At 36.6% G+C, this 17,342-nt stretch overlaps 2 protein-coding genes across 2 annotated transcripts; one reads left to right on the top strand and one right to left on the bottom strand.

The window, feature by feature from the left end:
* Positions 1–516: 516 nt before the first annotated feature.
* LOC122017596 (membrane steroid-binding protein 2-like) lies at positions 517–2,980 on the top strand. The gene is made up of 2 exons (XM_042575242.1): positions 517–968; positions 2,363–2,980. The coding sequence occupies exons 1-2, from the start codon at positions 646–648 to the stop codon at positions 2,616–2,618; spliced, it is 579 nt and encodes a 192-aa protein (XP_042431176.1). The 5' UTR covers positions 517–645; the 3' UTR covers positions 2,619–2,980.
* A 2,118-nt stretch (positions 2,981–5,098) lies between these two features.
* Positions 5,099–16,796, bottom strand: LOC122014449 (la-related protein 1A-like). Its single transcript, XM_042570680.1, has 14 exons — positions 16,232–16,796; positions 11,590–12,130; positions 11,354–11,510; positions 11,036–11,126; positions 10,861–10,932; positions 10,101–10,726; positions 8,986–9,055; positions 8,462–8,566; positions 8,024–8,328; positions 7,791–7,931; positions 7,636–7,699; positions 7,281–7,426; positions 7,044–7,148; positions 5,099–5,593 (listed from the first exon to the last, which is right to left on the bottom strand). Exons 1-14 carry the CDS (start codon positions 16,373–16,375, stop codon positions 5,380–5,382), a joined length of 2,781 nt encoding a protein of 926 aa, XP_042426614.1. The 5' UTR covers positions 16,376–16,796; the 3' UTR covers positions 5,099–5,379.
* Between the last annotated feature and the right edge of the window lie 546 nt (positions 16,797–17,342).

The following is a 17,342-nucleotide window of genomic DNA, read 5'->3' as shown; positions in this document are numbered from 1 at the left end:
CCTATCATCTTGTCTATTTTTAGACAGGATCATTCCGTTTACCCAAAAGTTGCCACTTATGATGATCCCAGTAAAATTGGGATCCCGCTACAGGTTGCCTTCCTCCATTTAAAGTTCTTTATTAATTTTTTGATTGATTTAGTTCTGATTTCCCTTCTCTTAGTTTTTTTTTTCTTTTTTAATTTGAAAAAGACAGACAACGATGGACAGGATGAATGGTTTAACAACTAAGTCAGCTCAATCAAAGTCCCGGAAGTGAGGTGGCTAATTAGATCGTATCAATTTCTCTGAACAACAGTCAAATATTATTCTTGTTCCATTCAAAGTCAAATCTAAATCGGCCCTTTGTACCAGTCAAGATGGTTCAAAACTTCCATCGAACATTTTCTTTCTCGAGTGAAATTTCAAGGAAATTTCCAAGAGAATTTTAAAATTATAAATTAATTTCACTTAGAATTTGAATGGAAGTGTGTTTTAAGTTAATTTGTCTATAAACAGTGCGTGTGCTTTAAGTCTGCAGGAAACTGCTCTTTCAAAAAGCTCCGACCTTTCCTTTCCTTTCCTTTCCTTTCTTGTTGCTCCATTTCTATCTCCCAAACCCTAACAACCTTCTTCCAGTCGCAGCTCCTCCCGTTGCTCTTCGCCATGGCGTTCTCCTCGTCGCTGGTGGCGGCGATCGGCGCCTACACGACCCTAGCGCCCGCCGCCTTCTTCACCATCCTCGCCCTCATGGCCTGCGTCTACCACCTCGTCTCCGCCTTCTTCGTCTACCCGGACGATGAAGCTGCCGTCAAGAGGTCGCTCGCGCCGCCGATTCCATCGACGGAGGAAGTGCTCGTGCCGCCGCCTGAGCCTGTTCAGCTGGGGGACATCTCGCTGGAGGAGCTAAGGACTTACGACGGATCCGACCCCAAGAAGCCCCTGCTGATGGCGATCAAGGGCGTGGTCTACGACGTCTCGATCGGGAGGTACACTTTCTTATGCCAATCTTCTTTTCTCCCACATTCTCCTTTTTTTTTTCCCCTTGTCGGCAGTTGATTTTTTTTCTTCATCTTGACACAAAGAAAGTTAGAAAGCATCTCATAATAATTTATATCGAAATTTTCAAAATGAGATATTATTCTAATTGTGTTGGCAGTGTTGCCCATTTGAATCTGATAACTATGGCAAATTGTTCTTCTTCACATAACTTTTGGGGGTATGGGCTTTTAGATTCAGAGCATAAAATGAGGATCAATTAGATTTTTTTATTTTTTATTTTTTGTGCAAGTTTTGAGTTTTTTATGCTCTACAATGATTTACTCTTGTGAAATAAGAAAGTTAGTTATGCTAGGCATATGCTTTAAACTTTCATTATCTATGTAAACAATTCAAATAAGACTTGAGCTCTGCTTGTTTACCATGCCCCAGAGCATAAAATGAGGATCAGCTGGCCTCATTTATTTTGCAAGTTTTGAGTTTTAGTTTTAGTTCTGCATAATTTACTCTCGGGAAATAACGAAGTTTTATTCATTCTTTCAGTGCCCTTTTTTTTCTTTGTATCCCCCGTATGCAAGACTTTGGCGAAGCTTTGGTTAGTTTTCCGTGGTGATTTGTACCTATTTCTATTTTGTGAAGCTATATATCATTTGAAGGCACAGATATATTGGATAACGATTTAGCATCTGAAGGAAATTGATTTACGAGTCTTCTGATTGATGGAATACAAACTAATCATGCTGATTACATTTTTCTTCGGTATATGGCGGTTTGTGATAGGTTCAGTTCCTTAATGTGATCAGCCCAAACATAAATGAGATGTAGAATGAAGTTAAGTGCAATGCATTTTTTGGTTGGTGTTTACCAGGTTTAGTTAGGCAGTAATACTGGCATACGCATTTGCATTGTTATATTATGTATGATTGTTTTGGTGTACTAGGAGCAAGATTAGTAGTTGAATCAATTTGTATTGATATTGAAGTCGTTTAAGTAGGTTTTTAGAAAAAGTTGATGAATAAAAGAGAAAGTACAGTATCAGTTCCTTATACTGTTTTATCCCTACGAGATGCCATACAATGATTTTACTAGATCGATGGATCCAATAACTAAATTTAATAGATTAAAATAGAAAGCCATCTTATTCCAAATTCTCGTTATCTTCAATCAATTTTGTGCTTAAGAATAATTACCTAGAAATATGCTATAGCCTTTTCTCCCCTATCCGAACGGTGGCTCCTTCCCTTAGAAACATACATTTCACTTTTCCCGAAGATTGATGGAATATTTTTAGTGGAACCTCAAACTTCTCTATCTTTCTTCGGACAAATAGGTTTCGTCCAGTATTACAACTAATAGCACTTTGTTTTTGTTTTGTTTTCTTCAGGATGCTTTATGGCCCTGGTGGACCTTATGCTTTCTTTGCAGGAAGGGAAACTAGCCGAGCCTTGGCTCTTATGTCATTTGACCTAGGTGATCTTAATAGCGACTTGGACGATCTGGGTGAGGCCGAGCTCGAAGTCCTACAGGACTGGGAGGAGAAATTCAAGGAGAAGTATATAAAGGTTGGAAAAATTGTTCTTGAAAGATCTAAAGGTGGAGATGAAATGGAAAGCACCCAAGAAACCAAAGGAGGATCATAAATCAGGAGAGAACTTGAGAGCGGAATGCATTACGCGGAGAATCTACAGGCAACCTGGATGTAACTTGATTGCACAATCGACTGACTCTGCTTAACAGTGAGCTTGAGAATCACGAGTTATGAGAATGGCGTTTTATTACGTTTCTTTCCTCCACTTCTTCCGTAGATTTATATATTTGATATTGAATAATTACTACTCACGACCTCAAATTATTTCATTTCTGGTGTGAAATTTGTATCTTATCAATAGTTGACTTGCTTCACCCCATTGTTGATATACCCTAGGAAAAGTTGTACACATGCCATCTGTGGTGTTTTTGTTGTTGTTTTGATAATTCAGATGTTCAAGTTTCGTCTGGCTAATCTTTGAGGTGGATGACTTCCTTTTTTGGTTTATTTACCGGATAAATTTTAAGCACAATTTATGCACATTTAGAGGTTGATTTTTAAGATAGTCATTTCTATTGGGATTCTAATTTTGATCTTTTTGTTCTTCCAAGTGCTTTACTATCATATCACATCATTGGAGGCTCTACACATGCTACTCTAGATTGCTTTAATGAAACTATTCATGCTTGAGCTTTTTTATGTGATCCATTCATATGCATGATTAGGTGATAACTTCAGAGATTTTTATTTTTTTTTTTGCTTAGCATTCCCTAATATACTATTTTTTTGTAAGACTTGGAATTACAAATTAATTGCCAACAGTAGATAAATGCAAAATTATTAATATATATTTTTTTTCCGATATTTGCCTCTCGGATAAACATGGCTTACACATGCATGTAAATAGACTAGGGCAGAATTACCATCAAGGCCAAATCAACTCGGCCAGGACCTTTGTGCTGCTCAGATCCTCCTCGACCACTTGAGTGTTCTCGGCCTTTGATATTGATAAGGCGATGGCGGCGGCCTTCAACGGGTGACTCGCAGCGAGGAACTCATCCTTCTCGGGCAGGAGGAGCTCAGACAAGAGCAGAAGAAGAGAAGCCATTGTTGTGAGAGGAGTAAGTTGAAGTAGAAATCCTCTTTAACATGAAGACTTGGGTGAGTTAAATAACATGAAATAAGACAAGAAATCAGTTTTAAATTCTCAATTTTCAGTCGTTAAAAACAAGGCACGAAATATAATTAAAAAAATAACAACGCGAATGCCCCAAAATTCTATATATTTATTTAAAAATAAGAAATCCTCACTATATATATATATATAAACTGAAAAGCCGTGTTATTTTATTTTTTGAATTATACTATTTTAATATCTTCGGCGGACTCGCCGAAGTTAAATAAAGAAAAGCAAACGGCCATAAATAGACAGCATACAGGATTTCATGCTGACTCATGGTGGAGCGTGGTAAGCGCCCGGCTCTTTGTGGAGAGCGGAAAGTCGGCGTAGGATATTTCATGCGGAAATAGAGTAATAATTATGTTTTTCATACGATGATGGGAACCAATTACTAAGAAATCCAAATCCGGGTCTACAGAAATTTTTTAAGTATCCATAACCCATTTTTATTATAACACCATCATCTCATTTTATATATATATATATATATATATATATATATATATATATATATAGATATAAAATCTTACTATTATATATTTATTAAAATATTTATATATAATAAAATCTTACTATTAAAAATATTTTTTTCACCTACATTTATTTTAATATTAATATTTATTATTTATGAATATTATGATCTACTCAATTATCTTAAAATTATATTATAATAAATAAATATATATTAAAATTATTATTATATTTTTAATTTGAATTAAATAAAAAAATAAATTATAAATAAATAAAATAATATAAAATACAAGTCTAAATCATTAGAAAAAAATATGTAAAAAAATATATTATTTATCGTTTTAAAAAATAAATAATAATATTATTAAAAAATAATAATAACTTTTAATTTTACAATTTTTTTAATAATTAAAATTTAAATAATAATAATAATAATAATAATATACTCATAGGGTGAGCCAACTCTAACCCACCCCATGCTATCTTAAAGCATTCAAGAGTGAGCCAACTCTAACCCACCCCATGCTATCTTAAAGCATTCAAGATGAAAGAATAGTATAGTACCCTATTAATAGGAGCATTGTGGATGCTCTTATCACCTCATGTATAATAGTGTGATATTCAATCTCTTATTACCTAGGAAGATCCAATATCATAAATAATTCAAACACCTCACATAATATTTAGATATTCAAACTTTTATTATCTAGGAAACCTATCGCACCATTGAATTGATACTTGAAAGAAGAAAAGTGTTTGAAACAGATAAAGGATCTTGGAGAAAACTCATACAAGGAATCAATTTAAGCCTCGACTAGGAAAACAGAAATAGATGCAATGATGAATGTTTTAAATTTACAAAATTTGAAAAGTTACCGAAAAGATTGAACACCTCGCAACCTCTCTTCTAACCGCTTCTCTAAAGGAACAACCAATGAGCATGGCTGAATTTTAAACCATATTATTGGTCAATTTCCAAGATTCCAGATACAGTATGGTTTCTATCTTTGGCGTTATATACAAAATCTGGGATGGAGAAAGAATTCCTGACTCAGCCAAAATTTACCAGCGGCAAGGATCTTAAAACCTCCATATATCTGAAATGTACAGACCCTCTAATCCATACTAACAAGTTGGAAACTAAGTTTGCAGGAAACGGTGCCAAGGCTGAAAAACTGCATGATACAGAGCAGCGAAAGCAAGGCTGTAGCAGCAGCTCAACCTATGGCACGACTCCATGGTCATTAAAACCACCACACTTATTGTTGTTGCAGCCACCACTGCTGCTGCTGCACTCTTTTCCTGAAGCTGTGCCAGCCTTTTCCTTAGCCCTGAAATCTTCCAGAGTGCGATATTCTTCTCGAAGAAGCCTCTCCAACTCTGGGTGCTTTCTTAGAGCATCAGTTCTGCGGTGACCTCTATAATGATGAAATGCCCTACGATACAAAAACAAATTTTGCAATCAGTGAGGAATCGGAGCAAGTTTATGAACCATCAACTAAAATGGTTGCCACAGAGCACACTCCACGGCATTCATCTGACTTCGCAAATTGCAAAATGCGTATGGCCAAACCATTTGAATGCCAGACTACCATGCAACTTCCCTTCTAAAAAAAAGACAAATATCGGACAAGCAGTGTAGCAATAAATTCCTTTAGCTCTTTATTTTACGAACATATAAATAAACTAGAAAAACAAATTACAAAGGTCATTTCGTGCTTATGATTAAAAGATCATTAATAGTCCAACAACAATAGATTATTCTAGCATATCAGATATATTTGGGTCACAGGGTAGAAAATATTATACCGTATGGTTAAAACTATTTAAGTACAAGCATTTTGTCATTTGAAGAATTACCTTCTGCAAACAATCCACATGTCATTTGGAAGTTGCAGCATTTGCTTTTAGCTGCAGTAACTACTTGTAATTCATTTATCATAGGTTAACAGATGACAATATCATAAATGTTAAATGTATAATTAAAAAAAGTATGACACATTCGAGTGAAATAGTTTAAAACCAACCAACAATTGAGTGAGGTAGTACAACACATTCTCCTGGCCAATGATGCATCTGTTGTGTATAAAATCAATACCTACCATGAGTCCATCAATATGTTGATTATTAAGTTTAATTATGTATTTTGATATGTATGTGGTGATCTCTGATAACTGCAGTGCGCAGGTTTACACATTGCTTCAAGATATCAAGCAAGCTAGTTTAGTTAATGAACGTAATGAATTGGGCATGAAGCAATGTGGAACTTCTACCTTGAAGATGGTCATCAAACTTGAAGGTTGGACCCAAAGACTTCCGTGCTTCTGTTCTAATCTTTGGTTTTTGTTGGGGGGTAGAATGATTGTAAAGCTAATGTTTAGCATCTAAATAGAGTTAGTACTTAAAAGAGCTTCCACATAAAAGTATGGCAATCTAGAAATACTTGAGTAGCATTAGGTTGATGTCTCAAGGTTCTAGAGTGCCCTACGGGATTGTACTTTTACCTCCCCATTACGAACTACGAGGATTCAACCAGTTATAAAAATTTTCCACCTTCAATTAACCTGACTCCATTGATTTGAGACACATTTGAATGGGGTTCGACCTCAATTCAGCCTAAATCATTTTGGGCCCCAAATTGACCCAAACATGGACCAAATAGAATCTAACTCGAAAATCTTCCCTGTAGAACCCAACTCAACACCATAAATACTTTGTTAGGCTGACTTTCTTTCAAATTTGAACTTGTTCAACTTTGAGGTTGATAATTAAATTCCTAAAATAATTGCAGAATAGCAACAAAATTTATGAATTAACACATCGATCTAACAAGGAAATAGAGGTATAGTATTATTACCACAATAAACAAAATGTTAGACATGTTACCAGTATTTTTCAAGGCCATAAAGATTGCATTTCTTGTAAGATTCAAGTGTGAGTCGTTCAAAATCATCATACAGATCATCCCTAAATTGTTTCTCCAACCCATAACTGGAAAAGCATAAACATAAAAAAAAAATTAGAGTTGAAATTACTAATAGAAGATTAAAACAAGCAGTTTCGAAAACAAAAGCTCAAGTTTAGCAAGGTTCTCTCATGATGCTTAAAATATATTAGCAGTACCTGTAAAATCTGAAGAGACACTCCAGCCCATAGTTATAATTAGCATTTGCATCTTCCATTGCAAATTTACAAAATTCATCATACATTGATTTGTTGAACATATCTCGTAGGAAATATGACCAAAATCGGTAAAGAGTATTCATTTCCTGCATAGAGAAACCATAAATTTTCCAACATAGGTAAGAAGAACTATGATAAGCAAAATTCAACCAATGGCAAGTAACAGAGGTAAGCACATAGAATGTAAGGGATTAAGAACAAGGTCAATTTCCCAATGTTTAATCTACACTTGTCTCCCTTTTGGAATATACGTTATTAAAATGATTTTAAGAGAAAAATAGAAGTCAAGACCTACCTCACTGCAACCAATCCCTAATTTCTTTCGATCATTAAGGCAACGTTTGTGGAACTTCAGATACCTTCACCAAGAACATCAGTAGCAAACAGCGTGAATAGATCAAAGATAGTGATAATATGAGAGCAATAAAAGTTCAATGAAAAATCATATACTTTTGCTGCTTAAATTGATTTTTCTCTAGAAGGTGATGGCTTGGATGCTGAAATGGTGGAAAAGATTTTGGCATTGATCCCACAGGTGGGCTCCCAGGATGAATATTATGTGGTGAGACACTCAACTTAGAAGGCATAAAGCTGGAAAACAGTGAATGTGAAAGTAAGGCCAACAAGACAAGTTAATTTAACTAATAATAGAATCATATCTAAAACTAACTAGCAGTACTAACCAGATATTTTCTGGTGGTGTTGAACCAAAGAAAAAGCCAACCGAGTTGCTTGGTGGGCTCTCAGATGCAACTCCATGACGATTTCTAAAATTACTTGGAAAAAGACGCCTATGAGAGGCATGTGATTTGTTCACGCCTTTATTTTGGCGCTGTCGAGGGCTAGCTTGTCCAACGTCGTCAGAGGCATAATTTGTGATATTTAGGTTTGTCTTCAGATGCAAGGATGAGGTTACATTGGAGGGACCAGATTTAGTCATTTTTGTGTTGGTATTTCTATTATTACCGGATCTTTTGGCATGCAACTCCTGCAAATTAAATAAAAAATTATAACTATTTTTTTATTAGAAGTAGATCTGTTATAGCAAAAGTAGACAGAACATCACAAACACAAATGGCCTAGAACCAAATAGAACTATGTGAAAGAGAACAAACAATTACCTGCTCATAAAAATAAAGACCATCATTGATAGCAGAAGCAAGTTCATTAGATATAATTTCTGGTTTCCCTGAGCTAGTGCTATCATCTTTGTTGACCCTGGTATCCTGTATCGAAGTTATGCAAGACACCGTTAGTGCAGGAAAATCGATTCGTTATTTCTTACTAAAACGAAACAAAAATAACTAAAGGAAACAATGTGCAAAAAACTTCGCCTGCAAGGTGTTTCTAGAGATTTGCAATGTCAATGCATCTGAAAGGGCAGGGAGAAATGATTCTTACATTGGAAAAAAAACCAAGACAAAAAAGAAAGTTGTCCAGAGAGAGGGAGAATATTGAAATTAACATTATGAAAATCCAATTCATGAAGGTAAGCCTATCTGATAACAGTCGATCAAGAAAAACAAAATGCACTTTGCCTACTTCGCACCAGCTTGACATGTAATAGTAAAGCATAAATTCAATAAGCAATATGTTAAAAAGTCAACTAAAATAATGTAAATAAATAAGGAGTGACATAACAAACTTGTGTAACAATTATAAGCCTGTGCACGTCTTGATCATTAACATTCATTTCATCCTCTTCGTCATCAACCCTATTGAAGATTGAAACATGTAAGTGCAAAATTGAAAATAAATTAAAATAAGAGAAATATACAGAATCGTATTGAGGAAAGTGGAGTAAAAATTCAAATATAAGAAAGCTTCAAGGGTCAATGGCCACAAGTGGAATTATGTGGATGAACATAATTACAGTAAAGAAAAACACAAGATAACTAAATTAGAGTGAAAGCAAAATATCAGTCTTAACAAAAGATTGTTTGTTTAGTTTCAGTTTTGAATCATTTGAATACAATTGAATCAAATTGCCTTATTTCAAATTTGTTAATATCTAATAGTAAAGAAGACCTTTCTTGAGTATTCTCATTGATTATGTGCTGCCATTCTAGGTCTGGTTGCATGATTAGTTTGCTATATATAGCCTACAAACAAGGTTCTTTTGGACCCTAAAACACAACCTGCACTTTATAACTTACTAGCATCTCTCTCTTGATCTTGCCAACCTAGATCCTATTATTTTTGCAATAAGCTAACGTTTTTTCTCTTAAAAAAAGATATGATTTTGGCAACAAAATGATCCTGTTATTTATTAGGTATGACTATTTTGAAAGGAAGGAAGTAATCTTCCAATATTATATATTATGCAAAATTATGTACAGGTTGAGTAATATTTGATTACAGACTGATAATATCTACTGTATGAAAGCAGGGAATATGTAAGCGGTGGTCAATGGTCAGAGGCTTCTTGATATAGAGGATCTTGGATCAGCCAAATGAGAAACTGGCAGACATGGCATTGGTTTAAAATTCTTTCCTTTTCTTACACCAAATAGCCCTAGTATATCCCAGAAACTTCTTGTTGAACAGAAATATTTGATGGCTGAGAAGATGCTAATGGTTGATAAGTATACTTGGACTATGTTAGCAATGACTAATGCAACTTAAGAGCCTGCTGTCACTTGCAGATGGAAGATACTTATTAAAAACTAGGGGGAAAATAGGATATAGCAAGAAAAACAAAGACAAATTTAGTCAAATAAAGAGACTTGAAGAAGAGATTTCGAGAAGCCGCCTTGTAACCTTCTATTTAATGAAAGACGATCAATCTCATTTGCCGTATGCTCCAATTCAAGCTCCTCATCAAGCATAAAAGTACTTTGAGAATTGTACACATGAGGACTATCAAGAAAACCATTATCATACTCAGCACCATCTGTTGTCACCTTGTCTAATTTTGGACCAATGTCACAGGAGTTGAGATTGACCTCCAAGTTGTTAGAGATTTGAGAATCATTAATTATATAATCAACATCAACATTGCTGGCAATAGAGTTATTATTAGGCGTACATCTGCAATCACCAAGAGGATCTTTCTGTCCCTCCAAAAGTGTGTTACAGTCCATCTCCTTATCGTTCTTTCTATCTCCATTTTGATCAACTTCTTCAACACTAATAAGCACATTTCCTGTACTAGACTCTGAGAAAGTATTAGATTCTTTTGTAGAATAAAAAGGTGTTGAATTTGAATATCCATCTTGATCTTCACAATGGGTCCCATGAATTTGAGCACTATTACTTCTTTCATTAATGTTGATATTCACCCTTACAGGAGATTGGCCTTGTGTGGACTGAAATTGTGAAGAAACAACAGGAGATGGGGCTGAAATCCACTTGGACCAATCGCCACGCCGTCTTATGTTGTCATCCTGCCCATTAAACTGTGAATAAGGACATAGATATACCAAAGAATCATACTGTTACATAGCTTGTAGGTCAAACAAACTAAAAGGTGGAAGACAAAAAAATTCATTTTCAAAGAGTAAAACCAAATTATTATAACCTGAATTTCTATCAAATTTGAGCTACGTAAAGCATCAAGAATCAAGGGTATACTAGTCGTCATCTTCTTGAGCTGCAATGCCATTGTAATATTAGCAGCAAAATGTAAAATGTTCCAACGTCAAAATATATTCAATTGGGAATATAAAAATATTTAGCAACATAACCAATCATACCCTATTAAAATCAGCAATTTTGGTTATAGAAACCCATCCCTGCTCATCCAGTAATGATATCAGGTATCGATCCTTTTGCAAGTTCTCATCACTACAAATGAAAGAAGATTGTAAGCATATTTAAGTTCAAGGAATCATCTGGCTAGTATTTATACAGAGATAGAGATTATTACAAAACTGCTGTGTAAAGTCTGACACATTGAACATACTATTCAGAAGAATGTCTAATTAGTATATTGTAAATGTTCATGAGAAAAAACAAGAAATACAAGTGAGGATAACACCAATGATGCTTATGCCAAGAGGTCTCAAACAAACCTGAAATAATACTCAATTTGTTTTACTATATTAGTTTGCAAAGCTACCATCTCTGGTGTCATATTGGGATGGACTGGAGGAGAAGGGTGTGAAGGAAATCGAGGAGGGCCATGCAGCACTTCAAGAGTAGAAGCAGGAACATAATACATAGGAGGGCCTGAGTTTGAGCAATGTACAAAAGCTTAGACAAGAAAAGATATTCATAAAAAGAAAATATGTTCAGATTGAAAAAATACCAGGGAAACCAGGTCCACTGATAAATCTAGGTGCATGACCTAGAAATTGAGGAACAGGCCTGAAGAAAGTTCTTGGTCCAATGCCATGAGGCATATCTATGCTGTCCCTTGGACCAAAAGGCCGCCTCCACATTTGAGGAGGTTCATGGACATTATATGGTCTGCCACCATATGGAACATTGGGATGCCAATTGTTTGGATCTTGTTGCAGAGGCTTAAAATTTCTATTTCCATCATTTCCTCCAGGTTGGCTGGTTGGGACTAATCCCCGCATGTGAGGTTCGCCCGAATTCACAATATGTGGTTGAACATTAGGAAATGGTACATGATTAGACTGATAAGCATAATCAGGAACCATCAGAGTTGGAGGTTGTAAAACAGGATACACCATTGGCTGCCCTGGTTGTTGGTATGTGAAATGTACAGGAAGCGGTGGTCCACCATTAACTGGTCCATTACGTCTAGGGCCATTTTTGTGATGATGTTGCTTGGGAGAATTGTTACTTACAAAACCACCAGATTTCCGAATGCCCATTGATCCCTACCAAAGAAGAGGAGAAATAAGTTAACAAATGTCCATAAAGCACAAACAAAAATTATAACAGAAAAAAAACAGACAATTTAGAAAATTGCTATTTTAAAAACTAATTTGAGTAGTAAATGTATTTTCTGAAGATAAATAATGAAAACCATCTGATGATTCCATTTCTGCAAACATATTTAACTCTCTTAATAGAACCATGTATAACATAACCAGTTGCACAAATATTTTATAAATTAACTCGCCAGAAGAAATGACATCCATGGAATCATATTTCTTGAGGACACTGGAGTAACAATACATACTGTCACTAATTGGCACTCATTGATTATCCCACTAGCAAGTCAAAATTTTTCTATTTAGAGCAAAAAAGTAAAAATTTATCAGTTGGTACAGCACTTGATATGCAGTCTCACCAAATCCTGATGGAAACCATTTAAGTGTGCTAACCAAACTTGTCATTTGTTCACCAATTCAAAAGCTAACAACTAAAGTGCAAACAAAGTTTCAAGATACAGATTCCATTCACAAACATAGCACAAATGCATCTGTATTTGTAGATTGTAACTCAAAGACCAAACTTATTTTTCCATAATCTGGAGAGGTTAATTGTTGAGTTATTAAAAAAACATGTAGTTTATAATTGAATGCCCATAACATTCAATTTTGAAATTTATTCTTAATGGGATTATGTATCACCAGAAAAAACATAAACTTTCTCAAAGAATTTCCTGCTCCAACCTTAGCTCTTGACATATAGTAGTAGTTGAAATGCTGATAAATAAATAGTTAAACCAGTTCCAAATTTTTTTTAAAAAAAGTCCAGACATAAATTTTTTAAAAAATATATTTTCAATAAAAATCAACACAGGAAATGTGGGACAGGCTAACATAGCTTCATCAATTGCAGTTCAGAACAATAAATAAAAATCTGATGAGAACATTCTCCAAAAGTCTAAATAAAAGAAAAAGACCATGATATAGATAGGCAGACATAGCACTGAAGTTAAAATTGAATTTTACATTACAAAGCGAGGCAAATATGATATATAATAAAAAGGAGATACCTTCACTCCACCCTTTTAAATATTCTAAATTCAACAAGGGCCAAAAATACATACTTCTAATTAAAAATTATGTTTTCAGTCTGTTTTGCAAAAGAAACTCCTAATCCATCCTATGAAAGAATATTATCATCATCATCATCATCATGTGGTGTCCCAACTAATTTAGGTTGTCTAGGTGTAAGACAACGCTTGACAATTGCATCGACTAGGACATCAAATTTGGCAAACTGAGGCAAGAGATTACTGTTAATGCAATCAACCTCTAGGGTTTCGATGTTTGACAATATACCTAAGTTTAGTCAATTTAACCAAGGGTTTATCCAAACAACACTTGATGTTTGGAGAGAAGTCTAGTCAGGACTAGATGACTAGCAAAGGTAAGTCCTACCCAAAGGATAGGCAGGTGATAAGCCTACTAAGCGACTAGTCCTAACTGGAAGTTAGGCAAAGTGGAAGTCCTGGTGAGTGAAGCCAGGCTCTAGTGAGTGAAGCTAGGTGGTGGAAGTCCTGCTGAGTGAAGCTAGGTGGTGGAAGTCCTGGTGAGTGAAGTCGGGCCCTAGTGAGTGAAGTTAGGTGTTGGAAGTCCTGGTGAGTGAAGTCAGGCAATGGAAGTCTTATTGAGTAAAGCTAGGCAGCCCTAGGGAGGTAACCCTGGTTATATGTAACCGACTGGTTTTCGATGGACCGCGCGCGATCGCCGGGACCAGCGAATCTTAAAATCTGTTAAACACTATCTTACTTTACTGTGTTATCTATTGTGCTAACTCAGTGTTGCAGGAAGTCCAGCTAGGTCAACGGACCGATCGGATAGCTGGCATGAAGTCCAGACAGGTCGACGAGCTGACCGGATGTCTGGCAAGACGATAAGTTAAGATAAGTCACTGGAGGAGAGTGACTTTGTGAAGACGCGTTCCCCGTTTGAGGGACAGTAGCCGTCGATCTAACTTAGATCCATTTGGGAAATCTAAATTGAGATCTTGACTAGATTCTAGTTTCGAGAAGGCACTGGAGGAGAGTGACTTTGTGAGGACGCGTTCCCCGTTTGAGGGAACAGTAGCAGTCGATCCAACTTAGATCCATTTGAGAAATCTAAATTGAGATCTTGACTAGATTCTGGTTTCGAGAAGGCAGAATCGAATTACTACTCTATTTTGTTATATTGTGCTAACTTTGTTTGGAGTATACTTTTTATTGCCTCAGACTAGCCTTTTCTGGCAGAAAAAGAGTTGTTGGAAAAGGGGGGGCCCAAGCACCCGGAAGGGATCCGGGCGCCCGGACCGCGCTCGGAGTGATCCGAGCGCCGGGAATATCCAAGGCTTATCCGCTCGCCAACTTAGAGCTCGCTGATTGGTAGGTCGACGTCACGATCCAGGCGCCCGGAAAGGATCCAGGTGCCCGGAACTGCTTATATAAGCAGTCTTCCACCAAGAGTCAAACACAACTTCTTCTACGATTGCTCTCTTGCGTGCTACTCCAAAGACGCTGCGAAGCTTCTCCGACAACCTGCGACTCAATTTTATTTTCTTTGTTGTCAATGACTTTTATAGTTCTTGTACTTATCGTGTAATACTTTTCCAAACTATTAGTGAATTGTCCACCGAAAGCACTCTCACGTGCGGGGCTTGGAGTAGGAGTCGACGAAGACTCCGGACCAAGTAAAACTTGGTGTGTTAGCGTTGCTTCAATTTTTCTCTTCTACTGCGTACTCGATTTAATTTACAATTTTCGACGAACGCTATCCCCCCCCCCCCCCCCCCCCCTTCTAGCATTTTTCACGATCCAACAATTACAATTTAACACATGGAAAAGCAATTTGACCTTCATAATTAATTCATATGGCCATTTTCAGAAGACATGAACAGAGAACATACTATTAATCGTGCTAGGTTCTCATGTCAATTTACTTGAAATATACTTCATAGAGTATCATGAGTATTTAGATTTTTTTACTTTAAAAAAATACAAAATGAAAGCGACTAAAACTACTTTATAATTCATGGAGTCAGATGAAATTATGACAAAGACAGAAAAAGTAATGATAAGAGGTCAATTTATGATGTGTACTACAAAGTTCACATCTAAAAAAAAAACAATGTATCATATCGTAAAGTTTAAAGTTTGTGTGTATATGAATAGTATGGTATTGTGATTGATGCAAACACAATAATAGTTTAGCATGATGACAGATAATATAGCATTAGGTATAATAAGGAAGCTTCAAAAAAAACATTTATAATCTTCTTCTTTCCGAAAATAAAAATTCTTTTTGAAAATGTATTTTGTAGGAATTTCCAGGAAAATGAATACTACAAAACCCAAAATAAATAAAAAGTTTAATACTTATAGAAAGAGTCATGCATCTTTTGTGTAAAAATAATTTTCATTTCTTTTCATTTATAGATTCTCACTTTTTCTCTACAAAAGGAATACTAAAAACAAAAGAACATGAACCAAACCAAACTAAGTGCAATTAGGAACAAAACACAAAAAAAGAAATTGTGGCATAAATAAATAATCATAAAATGCTTGTGCAGAGTTAGAAATCCGTAAACTAGTATGACATCTTCAAATACGGTTAATAGACTATATAATAAGACAAAATAAATCAACTAAAATTGTGCCAAAAGTAAAGGAATGGCAAAGAAAACTCAAAATGGCGTTCAATGGAGGGTTACAATTTAAGGAGCTGAAGTCAAATAGTCAGGACATAGCTTGCTGATCATGTATATTTATTTAGAAAAACTGAGAACGAACATACAGATGCATTTAGATGGAATTTCATTCTAAGGCTGACAGGTTGGGAGCTACTTCCGTCCTAACCCTATATCTTTTGCATTGACTTGGTTAGCATCAAACAATCGTCAAAACGCCCATCTCACTATTAAATATCAACATCTCCTCTTATATTAGCACCCAAAAGTTCTTAGCAAAAGTATAGCACGTTAAAAGAATAGTAGTACAGGAAAATAAACCAATGGAATGACGAACAGCTATAAACAGGAAAGATCTACCTAGAGGAGCAGAAAAAAAATACCTGAATTGGAGCAGCAGGTGGTTGAAAACCCGGGTTAAGCATCGCCCTTGGTGGCGGCATAGCAGCAGGTGCCGCCTTAGTCGCAATATTCGACGAATCATTGGGCTTAGAATCCCCAAGGGCAGGCCACGACTCCGCACCCATCAACAGATCTCCCTCCTTCCCTTCCTCAGCCGTCGCCGCCGCTTTCCTCCACGGCGATGGCCCAGCTTTCGCCGGAGCCAGTGCTGGCTCTTGCGCCTCTGTCGTTCCAGGACCCGCAACGGCCGCCGCGGCTGGCAGCGCGGTGCCGCTCTCCGACGCCAGGGTATGAGTCTGCGGAAAAACCTACTCCACGAGAGATCACAATGCGCTGTACTCGAATCTAATATACCGTCTACGGCACAAGGAGCGGAATGACGGGGAGCGGCGATCCAGGAGCAGCCATCGGCGTGTAATCGTAGATGCCGCAGCGGCGGGATCACCGGGATTAGGGTTTTGAGGCAGTGAGCGTCGCAGAAGGCGGGATTAGGGTTTTTAGAATCGGCGGAGAGTGACAGTGCGGTGGATAAAAGAGGACGGGGGAGATCACAGAGACGGCGAATTTATAGGGTCAGATGAGGAAGAGAGGCTATTGGATGATTAATTGCTTCGTGTCCGGCCACTGATTTGAGATCTGAATAGAATCCAACTAATTGCCTTGCCAGTTTTATCCCAGGCCGGATCCTTGGATGGTAAACAGTGATCAGAGAATACTCTATTGGTGGAGATGAATAATTTTTATTTGTAAAATAAGTGGGGATCATTTGAGTCCGGATTTTTTATCACTTTTTGTGATGTAAGAGATAGATCATTCATATTTACGGTCGGATTATAATCATAATCCGATCGTAATTGGTTGTGATCTCTTTCTGGGTTCACCGTCCCTATCAGATTATAGTTTAGTTCGGAATGGACGTCCGGAGGTCGTCCAGAGGAGACCCTCGCTCAACGCCCAACAACCTAATCACTTATCCACCACCGATATCCTCCGGACGGCCTCTGGCCGTTCGCTCCGAACCAAACTATAATCTGATGAGAACGATGAACCCGGGAAGAGATCGTAACAATTACGACTGGATCACGGCCACGA

This window comes from Zingiber officinale, chromosome 8B (assembly GCF_018446385.1).
Source record: "Zingiber officinale cultivar Zhangliang chromosome 8B, Zo_v1.1, whole genome shotgun sequence".
Lineage (NCBI taxonomy): Eukaryota > Viridiplantae > Streptophyta > Magnoliopsida > Zingiberales > Zingiberaceae > Zingiber > Zingiber officinale.
This window is presented reverse-complemented; position numbering and strand designations above follow the sequence as displayed.

Excerpts from the sequence above, each read along its gene's own strand:
- LOC122017596 (XM_042575242.1), top strand. The coding sequence starts at position 646 with ATGGCGTTCTCCTCGTCGCTGGTGGCGGCGATCGGCGCCTACACGACC. Across the intron at positions 969-2,362 it reads TACGACGTCTCGATCGGGAG|GATGCTTTATGGCCCTGGTG; the intron begins GTACACTTTCTT and ends TGTTTTCTTCAG.
- LOC122014449 (XM_042570680.1), bottom strand. The coding sequence starts at position 16,375 with ATGGGTGCGGAGTCGTGGCCTGCCCTTGGGGATTCTAAGCCCAATGAT. Across the intron at positions 12,131-16,231 it reads CACCTGCTGCTCCAATTCAG|GGATCAATGGGCATTCGGAA; the intron begins GTATTTTTTTTC and ends CTTCTTTGGTAG. Across the intron at positions 11,511-11,589 it reads CAGTGGACCTGGTTTCCCTG|GCCCTCCTATGTATTATGTT; the intron begins GTATTTTTTCAA and ends GCTCAAACTCAG.